At 49.8% G+C, this 11,984-nt stretch overlaps 1 protein-coding gene across 1 annotated transcript; it reads right to left on the minus strand.

Annotated features, from left to right (window-relative positions):
• Window positions 1-691: 691 nt before the first annotated feature.
• WDR93 (WD repeat domain 93) lies at window positions 692-11,537 on the minus strand. The gene is made up of 15 exons (XM_010140936.1): window positions 11,274-11,537; window positions 10,415-10,610; window positions 9,698-9,762; window positions 9,392-9,470; window positions 8,417-8,554; window positions 6,915-6,992; window positions 6,096-6,279; window positions 5,817-5,887; window positions 5,120-5,206; window positions 4,669-4,800; window positions 3,890-4,106; window positions 3,138-3,198; window positions 2,253-2,409; window positions 1,969-2,134; window positions 692-809 (listed from the first exon to the last, which is right to left on the minus strand). The coding sequence occupies exons 1-15, from the start codon at window positions 11,535-11,537 to the stop codon at window positions 692-694; spliced, it is 2,013 nt and encodes a 670-aa protein (XP_010139238.1).
• Between the last annotated feature and the right edge of the window lie 447 nt (window positions 11,538-11,984).

Genomic DNA, 11,984 nt, shown 5'->3' on the forward strand with positions numbered 1-11,984 from the left:
CTCTGGGGATGCCACCTTCGTGGCTGATTTGCTGCTGGTTTGAAAAGACCGGGTCTCTTGTAAGCACGAGGATGCTGCTGCCTACACAGCTGGGTCAGAGCAGAAGATGGAACACATTGGTGAGCCCCAGCAACAGAAGGAGAGAACGTCAGAGTCTGATAAAATGGCAGTCCAAGAAGAGCAAGAGACTTTTACTGGAAGCAACAGAAGGACAGAACATCAGAGTCTGATAAAATGACAGTCCAAGAAGAGCAAGAGACTTTTACTGGAGAAAAGGCTTTATTAAGGAAGGACATTGTAACACACCATATTGTTCTGATGCTCCAGGTCTCTGCAAGGAGTCAGGGATCCAGCACAAATACTTAGTTGAACCACAGAGGTCTTGGACCTGCCACCTCAGTGAGAGGCCTTTCCCACCCCAAGATCCTCCCATCAGTAGTGTTTGTCTCTGATGAGGAGGGGCTGAACCCTGCTGGAACAGGCTGAGGGTCAGGTAAGGAGAGAGGCAGGGCACAGGTTCTTGTGGCTGAGCCTTGGCAGGCAAGCAGCTATTTCAACGACAAACTGCCCCAGGCTGGAGAACAGCAGGATAGATTCAACTAGAACTGCTGTCAAAACGTCCATGCTGGATCATGGATGGGTCTGCAGGACTGTGATAGTGCAGAGCCCAGCCCTCAGGATACCAGGCTGACTACGGCTTCTTCTGTCCCTTCACTTTCTCTCTCTCCTTGTCCATGGCAGCTGCTCGTGCCTGCAGCTGACTCCAGTACTCGGGCAACCGCTCACCGAGTCCCAGCAGGCTCTGTTGCCTAACGAGGGAAGAAAAGAGTGGTTAAAAGTCCCTGCCATTCCCCCGGTGCTCGTACACCCTTAGCCTGGTTCTCCTAAGAGTCCCTGGGGCTCACTACAAATTAAGCATTTGAGACTTCGTGTGTCCAAAAAACTGCAGTGATTGCCTCCTGCCACTCAGAACTCGAGTTCACTGCTCTCGACAACAATGTCCTCCACATCTCTTTGCCTGTTAGCCTCTGTACACACAGGTCTCACCGCAGTTGTATGTGCTCTGCCCTGCCTTCAGCTCTGAGTACCCAAGGAGCAAGGTGTCACCCTGGAGGTGATACCTCCCCAATTTTTCTGGTATAAGGCAGACAAAAATCTCTCCAGCTTTATGAGAATGAGGGACAGAACTGGCAGCTGGTAGCATAGGATGAAACTTTTCTGCACTTAACTAGCCAGACAACACCCAGAGGAGACCTGGAGACCTGGAATTAGGCTACCAGCTAATATGTGTTGTGCAGCCATACGGTCATACCTGCACCTTCCTGTTCCATTTCGAATTGGAGAATTAAGGCATAGTGACAAGTACAAACAGAATGTCATGGACGCAGATCTGGCTGCAGGGTCCCAAAAGCAACTCAGGAACAAGTTCGCCAATAAGAGATGTCACATTGCCATCTAGTGACGGCATGAACTCAATGCATCGGCTAAACTGACTGCAACCTCGGCCTGAGGGTGCTGGGGACACGCTAAAACCCAGGAACCTCCAACACCAATCTACTTAAACATCGAATTAACCTAGGATTGGAAAGGAGGAGCAAGGTACAAAGAGATCCCAGCTCTGCCTGGCTGTGGAGTCAAAAGGAAGACGCCGACACTTAAGTGAGGCTCATATTCCCTGACAAGTTTGCACAATCTGTGTTGCTCAAAAGCACAGTAGAACTAGCAAGCCTTTTCTACCTGGAATAAGAAGCCTGCCCCAGGCATCCTGACTTACAGCTGCTAAGTTGTTCTAGGAAGGACAGAAGGGAGAGAGAGAGGTTCTGTGTGACTGTCAGGAAACCAGCTACCTGAACATCAACCTTACCCAGGCATAAATCTGTCACAGCACGCAGAACCCAGAAACTCCAGGATGAGACCCTGCATGGACCTGAGCAACATCATAGCTTACAATAACACAGGTGCACTTACCTATCACGTAAGAAAATGTTACATCTCTCCATCCACGGCAGGTTCTGAAAGGATTGGAGAGGTAAATCTGGTTCCTTTGGGAAAGCCTCATGCAGTGAGTAGGAGTTGAAGTCAAAAAGGAAGACGGTGCTCTGTGCCAACGCATCTGCCTGCTCCTGCTTATCTCCTAGACAGAAACAAGAACAGTGGGCTATTGCAGCAGGGCTCATCCAATAAGAACTATCAAGGATCAGTGCACAGCTGAACGCACCCAGTGACCACGTATCTAAGACCACTCCACCCACCTCGAAGCAGCAAGCGCCAATTCACGTGATCCACTATGAACACTGGCTGCCAGGGGGATGCTACAGTGTGAGAAGGCGGAGTACTGAAGCAGTAAACAAACTGCGAGGTGGAAGCGTTCATGAGGGACACTGTGCCATCCCAGGAGAAAACCAGGGCCTGAAACAGCAAGTCAACACTTAGAAATAGACGTAAAACCAGCAAAAAGCATTTGCTGGAAAGGACAGGGAACGACATTCAGGACTTCACATCCCCAGCTCTGATGCTGCTTTCTTTGCCTGCCCCGTAGTCATATGGCCACAGCAGATCAAGTACAAGCCATGCAGGGAACTTGGACTGGTACTGCTGCAAGCTGGGGTTGGAAAAGGGCAGCAGGGCGGGTTAGAAATGCATGGCTGGCTCTGGCAAGCAGCTTTTAGTCCTATTCTCCCCAAGCCTGAAAACCTTCTGAGACCACTTGAATGGGCTGAATGGACTTGTACTTGTAACTTCTCCTCACCATGATGCCTTCTCTTATTTGACCCTGATGGCTGACCCTTCATGGCTGAACCCTCTCACCTTCGCAGGTGGAGCTGTCCATGCGCAGAGGGCCTCCAGTGCCCCCCACCTCAGCGGTCAGTTAGAGGACATGGGTGCAAGAGGATACCAAGATCGTGGAGGAGAAATCCTTTGAGAATGACCGGCTACATATAGACTTGTAACTGGTGCAGGAAGTCCCCGTGCTAAAAATAGCTGAAGGCTGGGAAAGGATGTGAGGGCAGTACTCTGTCTGATTACTCTGTTCTTTATCTTCTAGGCACCCAGTTACAGCCATCACTGGAAACAGAATCTTAGGCCGGAGGGACCTGTATTCTCACCCAGTTAAGGGAGCTGGCAGTAATACTCACTGCACTGGGGAATGCCAGGACAGGTACCACTGCGCTGACAGCAAGGTTTGGATCCTCGGGCCTGTAAAACAGAACCAGGCTTATGTCACTGTTTCATGTACCTGGCACACACTGAGGCTGTGATAAAGACAATGGCACTTTGTGCTACACAGGCTGGCACAAAGCTCCAGCCAAGTCCTCCTCCTAGGGAGACAAAGAGTGCCTTCTCCTGGGCGGGAATTACCGCGGCCCATCCCTCTGCAAACCTGTCTAGAAAATACAGTTGGAGATACTAATCCCCTGCCTGCCCTGGAGGCATGAAACCATAGCCTTCAGAGAAGCAGCTTCCTCAAAGTTGACCTTCTCCTCAAATCAAGGGGATAAGTGAATATAAAATCGATAGAAAGCTGGCAAGAAATGCTTGTGATGACTTCCAGGGGAAGTTATTCTGGCAAGGGCAGAAAAGAGAAGAAAAAATTCCTGGTACCTGGCCGAGACCCAGCTAGTTGAACACCAGCCCTGGAGCAGTGCTACAAGCAGTTGTGTTCTGATGCATAAACACCCCTAATTCTGGTATAACCGCTGGATTTTAGCACTGGAACTGACTCCCAGCAAAACCACACTTGCTGCTGACAGCAGCATGGCAGAGCTATCTGGGTAAAAGCAGTAGGAAGTTCTCAGCTCCACAGAAGTCTGGGTCTCCCTGTTGGGCCTGACCACTATACTAGTGGTTTCTTTGGCAGACAAGTGAGGTCTATCAGAGTCTACCTCACCTCTCTGCCAGGAGCGTGATGCTGGACTTCCCAGCCTGGGGTGCTTTCAGCAAATAGAAAGAGCTGTCGGTACAGAGCACTAGAAGCTGCACGATGGGACAGGCAGAATCCATGCCAGGACAAGGTGTCTCATCGCTGGCAGCTGCTGAACTCTGCAGGAAATGAACACTATGGATGAGACGTTCCTCTAGAATGGCAGTCACAGACAGTGGGTGTCCTAGAGAAGCAGGGGGAAAAGAAAAAAAAAAAGAGAAAAAGACAGCCATTTAGGAAGAAAAATGTCTTTATTCAAGGAGAGCTTAGCTCAGCCTGTGGCCTGCTCAGAGGCAGCAGCCACCAGAACAACCCTGATGGCAGAAGAAGGTTGTTCTGCCAGAAGCAGCCCAGCATCACAGCAGGATGATCACTAGCACTGCTGACAGCCTGGACTGTGATGCCACAACAGCCTCTGATGATCTGAGGGTGCACTGGCAAAGCAGTGACGGTCACTGCCTCGCAGCCTTGGGGCAAGCTGGTCAGTCCTCACTGCAGCAGTTCACAGCCCCTGCATTGCCGTGGACAGGAATGGTTCTGCAAGGGCCAGGGCAGTCACAATGCATTGACAACTCCTGTCAACTCCATTGACAACACCCAATGAACAAGTGAGTTCAAACAATTTTCAGATTTCCTTGTAAACTCACTGCCAGTCCCGTCACACCAAGCCAGAGCCTCAAACTCTGAGGGAAGGGAGCAATTTCTCCACTGTGATCCCAACACACAGCCCCAAAGGGCAAGCTCACCTAGGTGTGTGTCCCAGACAGTGATTGCTGCATCCTCACATGCCAGTGCCAGGTACCTGGAGCAGGAGCTGACAGCCGAGCATGCGATCGGAGCTGCACATGGCCACACAACATCAGGTTTCAGATCAGGGTCTAAACATAAAGATATGAAGTGACAACTGTCAGAAGGTACAGAGCATTTTCTCTCATGGTACTAGCATCCAGTTTGCCAATAAAACAGGCACCATTCTGTGGTCTCCGGCCAAAGTGGCTTCACTCAAAATACTGCCAGCCTGTGCAACACGGAACCCCACAATCTAAATGCCAGTCTAACCTGCAAGGTGTGAGGCAGCTCTCCTCCCCATTCCTCATTTCCCCGAATCCCAAAGATCTGACTGAATGATAGCCACTGACCACTGAACACTCCCACTCCCCACAGAGTGCTCTAATCAAGAAAGCAAGACTTTCTTACCCACTTTCTCCTTGAGTGGACGGTTAAGTAAGTAGAAGCAGAGATTGTGGCTTTCATCCCAGTGGACCCCGAAGCCAGCTGGAACATCTGGCACAGAGGAGGGGACAACAAAAGGGAGAAGGAGATTGAGAAGCAGAGATTGTGGCTTCCATCCCAGTGCACACTGATGCCAGCTGGAACATCTGGCACAGAGGAGGGGACAACAAAAGGGAGAAGGAGATTGAAGGCAAAGAAAGGAATAATCCAGGACACCAAAACACCATTAGAAATCTCTCATTAGAGCTCTCATGGTTTCTCTGATGGGTCTTATAGAAACTCCGCTCACACAGAAACTAAACCACAACAAACTCTCCCCCTTGTCTGTTATTTGTACCTTGCCTAAACACTCCCTCATCTTTTTTGGTGTTTTGGGTTTTGTTGATTTAGTTTGGGTTTGTTCTTGGTTTTTTTTTTGGGAGGTGGGGGGTGGAGTTGTGGGGTTCTGTTGTTTTTTTTAACTATGAAGCTAAGTTTGTTTGATTCCACGCCAGTGACTGATTTATAAGTCCTAGGGCTGACAATTTTATCCAGGCTTATTGCCCTTGGAGATGGAATTTATATAGTGAATCCAAGCCAGAGCCATCAAGCTCTAACTGGAGCTCAATGACATGCAGTGACATGCTTCATAGGTTAACAGCTTTTTGCTGATTTGGATTACCTGGCTGTACTTTGATTTCAGGTCCCACCTGCAGAATCTGGCTAGGCAGAAGGAAATGAAAAGTAGCATGTCTGAAAAAAAAGGAAGTAAGAAATATATGTAAAAGAAAGACTTTGATAAGTAGGCAGCACTGTGACAAGACCTGGGACGGCTCTAGCCCCTGCCCTGAAGCCTTGAGATGAAAGAGGCAAAGCTAAGACACAGGCTTCCATCCACACTTGAAGAGGGCCCTGTGTTGATGTCTCACGGTCTGAAACCCTGGCTGGTGCTCCCACTCACCTGGGGATCTCCTGCTTGCCCTCTCTCTCATCCTCAGCCTCCAGACACTCCCCATAAGCGCTGCGGAAGATTGCTTCCTGCTGCTCCCACTGGGAGTCCTTGATGAGGTGATTGTACCCCAAGCCAAGCATGCTGCCATCATCCACTTTCTTCAAGGCATCCAAAGGGCTTTTAAAACTACTGCCTGGATTGGGAACACAAAGGGAAAAGGCACAGCCCTGGAGGAGCAGACACCATGGAGTGCTCAGAGGCACTTTGACCATCCCTCCTTCAGGGTGGCATTATCTTGAAGAGAGACACACTGCATCCTCCTGGTATCTCAACATTAAGAATACATTCTGTGGGACTTTCCATGTCACTAGACCATTTTCCAGTATTTGGAGGCAGGGACTAGGGCCTGTCTCACCTTGCCTTTCTGTGGCATTTTCCCTGACAGTATCCCAGCACAAGTTCTGCTCCTGCCCCATCCTCAGCATTTTTCTAATGAATCCAGGACTCCGAGTGGTGAACTAGGGGTGCTGTCAGCTTGCTAGGATCTAGGAAACAGCCTCCTCCTCCTCTGGGGACAACGAAGCCAAGGATGTATGACGCCCACTTTGAGACAGACTGAAGTAATTTGTGCTAACAAAGGTGACATGTGAGGTGGTCGAGTAAGAAGCAACTTCCACTACAGGATTACACGTAGCTACAAAGCCAGGCCAGCAAGGGACCAGGGAGCACTTAACTGAAACTTTCTGACCTGTTCTGTAGCCATAAGGGCTGTAATTCCTTTGCTACCTGAAGGAGGCTGCATGTTGCAAGTGCAGCATCAATCCCGACCTGTAATGGGTTTGGGTGGCTTCACTTTCAGCATCAGCACTGGGAGACTCAGCTTTGCATCAGCTTTGTTTGCAGTTTCTGTCTGCAACAGAAAAATATCAGCCTGAGAACCACATTGAGCCCTATGCCATGAGTTTTCACCTCCTCATGGGAATCAAGTGCTTCCTACAGCGTGTGCGAATCTTGGCTGACACTGCCTAGGAGACACCAGTTTTAGGCTCATTCTTCAGCCCAAAACACAGAAGCTTGAGGGAGCTCACTACTTTCTCAACAACACAAAGGCTGTCCTGCCCAGACCCCTTCTGTCCTTGTGGGCTGAATAACCTCCACCTCCTGGGTGGGGCACAGCAAGGCTGGGGTGGGGGGCTGGAAGGAAGCAAAAAAGAAAAAAATTTAAAAAAAACCAACTAAACAGGACTAAATGTTGCAGAGTGCTGCTGAATATAGGAACCAGATTTTACTTCAGAGAGCCCAGGACTGGGGGAGGTCACATATGTGCTTGGCCTGGAATGGAAAATCCTAACAGGAGACTATCACTGTCCCCACCACCACCACACACACACACTGACCCCTGGCCAAACAGAACAGATCTGGCTAAATAATCAACCATGTCTGAGAAGGAAGAGACAGAACTTGGGTAGTTTACTCAGAATCAGCAAAGAGGGAATGCCTGGGTGTTTGCTTTTGGCTTGGCCAAGTTAAGGGGAACGTTTGCCCTGAAGACAGTCCTCTTAAACGGCCAGGAAAGTCTCTGCTGAAGAAGAGTTATGAGGATTAACTGGAGGTGCTGGGCAGAAGGTGCCTGTATGTTGAGAAGGTGAAATCTAGGAGGGTGAAAGCGGTGCAGGAGAGTTTTTAAGTATTGACTCAGCATATAAAATTCCCCATAACTCGGGACACCCCATGGCTCAGGACGTTCCTTGAGGCAGTTACCATCTCTGCAGAACCATTTCTGTGCAGCTCCAGACTTTTCTGCCAAAGAAACAGAGATGGCACTGGTTACTGCAAACAGGCAGAGACTCTGCCCTGTTCAGCCACAACCCCACCAGGCTCCTTTGGTAGGTAGCCTAACTCACCAACCCTGGTTCAGGACCACACTCCCAAGTGGAGGTATCAGGCCTGATTCCCACTCCTTCACCTTCCCCCAGTAACGTAAGGGAGAAGCCCTGTGGGAATACCCTTACACGAGGCCTCCTCAAACAGGACAATGCTGCTGGGAAAGGAGCTGCCAATTCCAGGGAGGGGCAGCCGGAATGCAAGCCCTGGAACCAAGGGAACCTTGGTGGAAAGCCTGTCTGGGGAGAGTAAACATGTCCCAACAACAAGAAGGCCTTGTGAAATGTGGGATGGGCAACCATAGCAGCTGTACACACACGCCATCCCCCTGGGCCAACAGGCTTGTTCAGCCTGCGTCTTGCTGTCACTGCCTGCAGGAGGAAGGCTTGGGGAAAGACGTGTAGGCAAAAGGGTATAAAAGAAAAGAGCACAGAAGGAGATGGAACTGTTTCGTACTGCAGATGTCCAGCTTGACCTTCTCTCCCTGCAAGCCGGCCCTCCTGCAGCTCCTGGGTTCTTTTCCATCTCCTTCAGCCAGGAATCCTTAGGCAATTGGTAGATGTCCAGCCAAGCTTTTGTGCTGTCTGCATTGGGTAACCATGTTGAGCAATTGGAAATGAGGCGAAAAGGTCTTTCAAGCAAGCAGCCTCTGTTATCTTACATCCCAAAACCAAGATCTGGATATTTTTTGAAACATGCAGCCCACCTCTCCTCCCACTTAAGGCTTCAAATCCTTGACTGAGACTGACATCTCAGCCTCCAGCTCAAGTCCTCGAGGTCCAATATCTACCAAACAAATTCCGTGAGGTGACTCAGTCAAAGAATTTTTCCTGTAGCCCCTGAGATGGAGTAGAAAGTGAGACATGGTCTCAGGCTGGTTCTCAGTGAATGCTGCATGTCTCATTCTCTGCATGTGCCCAGGCAGGTTCTGCCAAAGAGGGGTTCAGAAAACCTGCTAGCAGGAAATGGGTTGACAAAGGCAGCTGCCATGAAGCAGAAGAATGTTGTAGGAAGGAGTTTGTGGTAGTGTTTTCAGAGACTGTCTCTGTGCTGTCCGGCTTATGTCTGCTGGGAAAATTCTTCAGGTATACCTATTTCCAGCCACAGCAAACCAGAGGAAGGACTGGTTTTGGCACTTCTGGAGAGAAGTGGGAAACTGAGTGCTTTAACTGAGCCTTCTGGGAGCTGGGAACTGCACTGACCAGTTCCAGACAGCTCACTGTGGGATCAATCCTGATCCACACCAGGCCTTCTGGAGAGGATAGAGTGCAGCTCTCTCAGCTGGAGGAGGGACTGGGAGGATGAGGAACAGGATCCCTGGAAACCCAGAACACTTTGAGCATTTTACCAACACCATTGCTGCTGGTCCCTCTGCTAGAACACAACAGCCATCACCCAAAACACCATGTTCCTGCACTTGCCTTGCAGCAGGACTCCTGCGTAATCACCTCCTGGGGACAGCACCACCTCCACACAAGTACTTCGCTTGCTGATATCATCCTGCCAAAGAAAAACGAGCTGGCATCAAAACAAGATTAGCCATTCAGAGAGCTCCATGGCCTTACACAGATCTCAGATTGTTGGAAGAACAATAAGGAATAAACATCAGGCAGCACTCTTGTAGTGCTGTTGCTCACGACAGAAACTCCTGAGGGCAATTAGTACTCCTTATGGTTGATTACTCACCACCCTTCGCCCAGTGTCTATGGAATTAACTCAGTACTTACCATTTCATTTAGGATTTTAATGAGTAGAAAGCTCTCCTGGTGAAAGCAGAAGAGCCAGACAAGCCCTGGAATAAAAATACGGAAGTTATGGGAGGAGGAGGAGAAAAGCGAGCAGCTGGTAACCATTCTTTTGGGACGTGGCTGTCAGGACATGTGCAACAAAGTGAATGGGACTACATTTTTTCCTGGGTTCATGCACGAATATCCCACTGCTTCCTGCACTAAACTGTTGTTGGGTTCCTTATGCCACCACCAGCAAACACCCGATTGCTCACAGAGATGGGTAAGCCACTCTGAAAAGTATCTCCACCAGAATCGATAGGTTTCAGAAGAATCAACAAACTACCCTATTACCACAGGGCTGCACAGTTACATGTGCCGAAACAAAGCATGGGCAGGAGGTCATACCTAGCAATGGTTCTTTCTGTCTGCTCCAAGGTGTTCCTAAAATTTACTGCACTTCACTCTCAGCTTTGCACCTGCCTCTGTTGCGCCAAACAGGACACCAAACCCACACCCTCTACTGAGCACAAGGCCCTCAAGCCACTCTGTCAGCCTACAGCCTGTTGTTGAACACCTTTTGCAGGGCTTTCTAGGAAACCTGTCAGCCATGTTTACATTCCTCCCGATTTAGCACTCTCCCACAGCGCAGCTGCCAACCCTTCAACTCCAGAGTGCAGCCAGCCCCGGGGCGGGAGATGGAAATGTCACACCAACCCATTTCATCCACAGCAAGCAGGACGTGGAGCTCATCCCCCAGATCTGAAGCATGGATGGCACAAATCTCTGTCTTGACTGCATCCCAGGTGCACACTTCCTTACAGTCACACACCGTGAAGGCAGCCAGACTCACGGACAGACCGACAAAGACGTATTTTCCAGACACCGCAAGGCAATTGGCTCTTCCAGATACCTACCAAGAAAGGGAAAAGATTCATGTACCCAACCACTCTCCCTGTGAGGGATACAGCAGCTGTACTAGCGATATACTCCCGGCCTTTCACCAACAGAAAACGCCAATTTATTCTACAAGGGACAATTTTTTGCATGAGCATCCACTAGAATAGCAGGGGAGAGGGTCTCGTCTCTGTCACGGGGATTGTTCTGCATTGGGAATGAGAACGTTTGCTCCCACCTTTCTCCTTCCGATAAGCAGAAGGGGCTTTAAAGGCCAAGAACTCAGTAGCACTCAGCCCTTCTGCTGCTAACACAGAGCTGCACGGGATGCTGAGCTCCTCTGGGCAATATCAGAACACCAGCAGACACCAGTATATCCTGCTGGATACCGCCGTGTAACCATGGGGAAGGCAGCGCTGCCCTTCAGCTCACAACACTCCTACTGGGGTATTCACATAACACTGCCCGGAGTTTGCCCATTTACATGCTACAGACTAACTACCTTCTCCTTGGCAAACAAGGTGGAGCCAGCCTGAGAAGCAGAAGGTGAATTTAGGGCTGTTTAATCCTTGCTTCTCTTCCTTTGGAGAGGTGAGATAAGTGGGTGGCAAGCGGAACCTGTTATACAAGCTTGGAAGCTGCAGCCTTTCAAAGCATGGCAAATAACACTGCTCTGTACCTGGAATTCTGCTGTAGGAAAGCATTCTGTGGGCTGAACCTTTAGCTTTTGCTCTTCTCGGAGCACCTCCCTTCTTTCAATGATTTCCATAGCATTCTCAAAAACCAGCATCACCAGTTTGTTGATCATCCTGAAGGGCTGAGGCAACGCATCACGCTTTCGTTCCGGATCCTGCAGGAAGAAATCTTCTTCGTCTTCCTTTTGCCAGTTCTCTTCAGATGGTGGAGGAATCTCCAGGGGATGCTTCCAGGTATACACAGCCATGGTTCTGCCCTTCCAGATGGAAAAGAGACCACCGGGGCAGAATCACAATAGATGCAGGACAACGAAGAATCGTGCAATATCTATTTTGATGAGGTAATGAGGGGAGAGAAAAGGGTGGTTAGTGATCTCAGTGAGGGCAGGGGGATTCCTTCCAGCACAGATAGCCAGAGCAGCGCCTTCTGGAGAGCTCGTTTCTCCGGGCTGCATCGCCTCTGATGCTCAGGGGGTTTGCCCTGCCCTGGGACTGGCGGTCACGCAGGCATCTGCAGGCGGCCTACAGGAAAAGGGAGTGCAAAAGCCTGGGCACGAGTCTGTGTCAGAATTACGACAAAGCATTCAAAAACATTGGCTTCTCCTTCATTAAAAAGACAGACTGGGCCTGGATAAATTCCCAGCAAACGGTTTGGAAAGCGGGTGGTTTCACCGAAGTTACGAACTCCATTTCCA

The sequence above is a fragment of the Buceros rhinoceros genome, unplaced genomic scaffold, assembly GCF_000710305.1.
Source record: "Buceros rhinoceros silvestris isolate BGI_N320 unplaced genomic scaffold, ASM71030v1 scaffold3248, whole genome shotgun sequence".
NCBI classification, from domain to species: Eukaryota; Metazoa; Chordata; class Aves; order Bucerotiformes; family Bucerotidae; genus Buceros; species Buceros rhinoceros.

What these genes read in the sequence shown, in the direction of transcription:
- WDR93 (XM_010140936.1), bottom strand. Translation starts at nt 11,537, where the DNA reads ATGGCTGTGTATACCTGGAAGCATCCCCTGGAGATTCCTCCACCATCT. An exon ending in TTCCTACAGCAGAATTCCAG is followed by an intron (nt 10,611 to 11,273) that starts GTACAGAGCAGT and finishes CTTTCTTGGTAG; the next exon opens with GTATCTGGAAGAGCCAATTG. An exon ending in GGCAAGCAGGAGATCCCCAG is followed by an intron (nt 5,888 to 6,095) that starts GTGAGTGGGAGC and finishes CTTTTTTTTCAG; the next exon opens with ACATGCTACTTTTCATTTCC.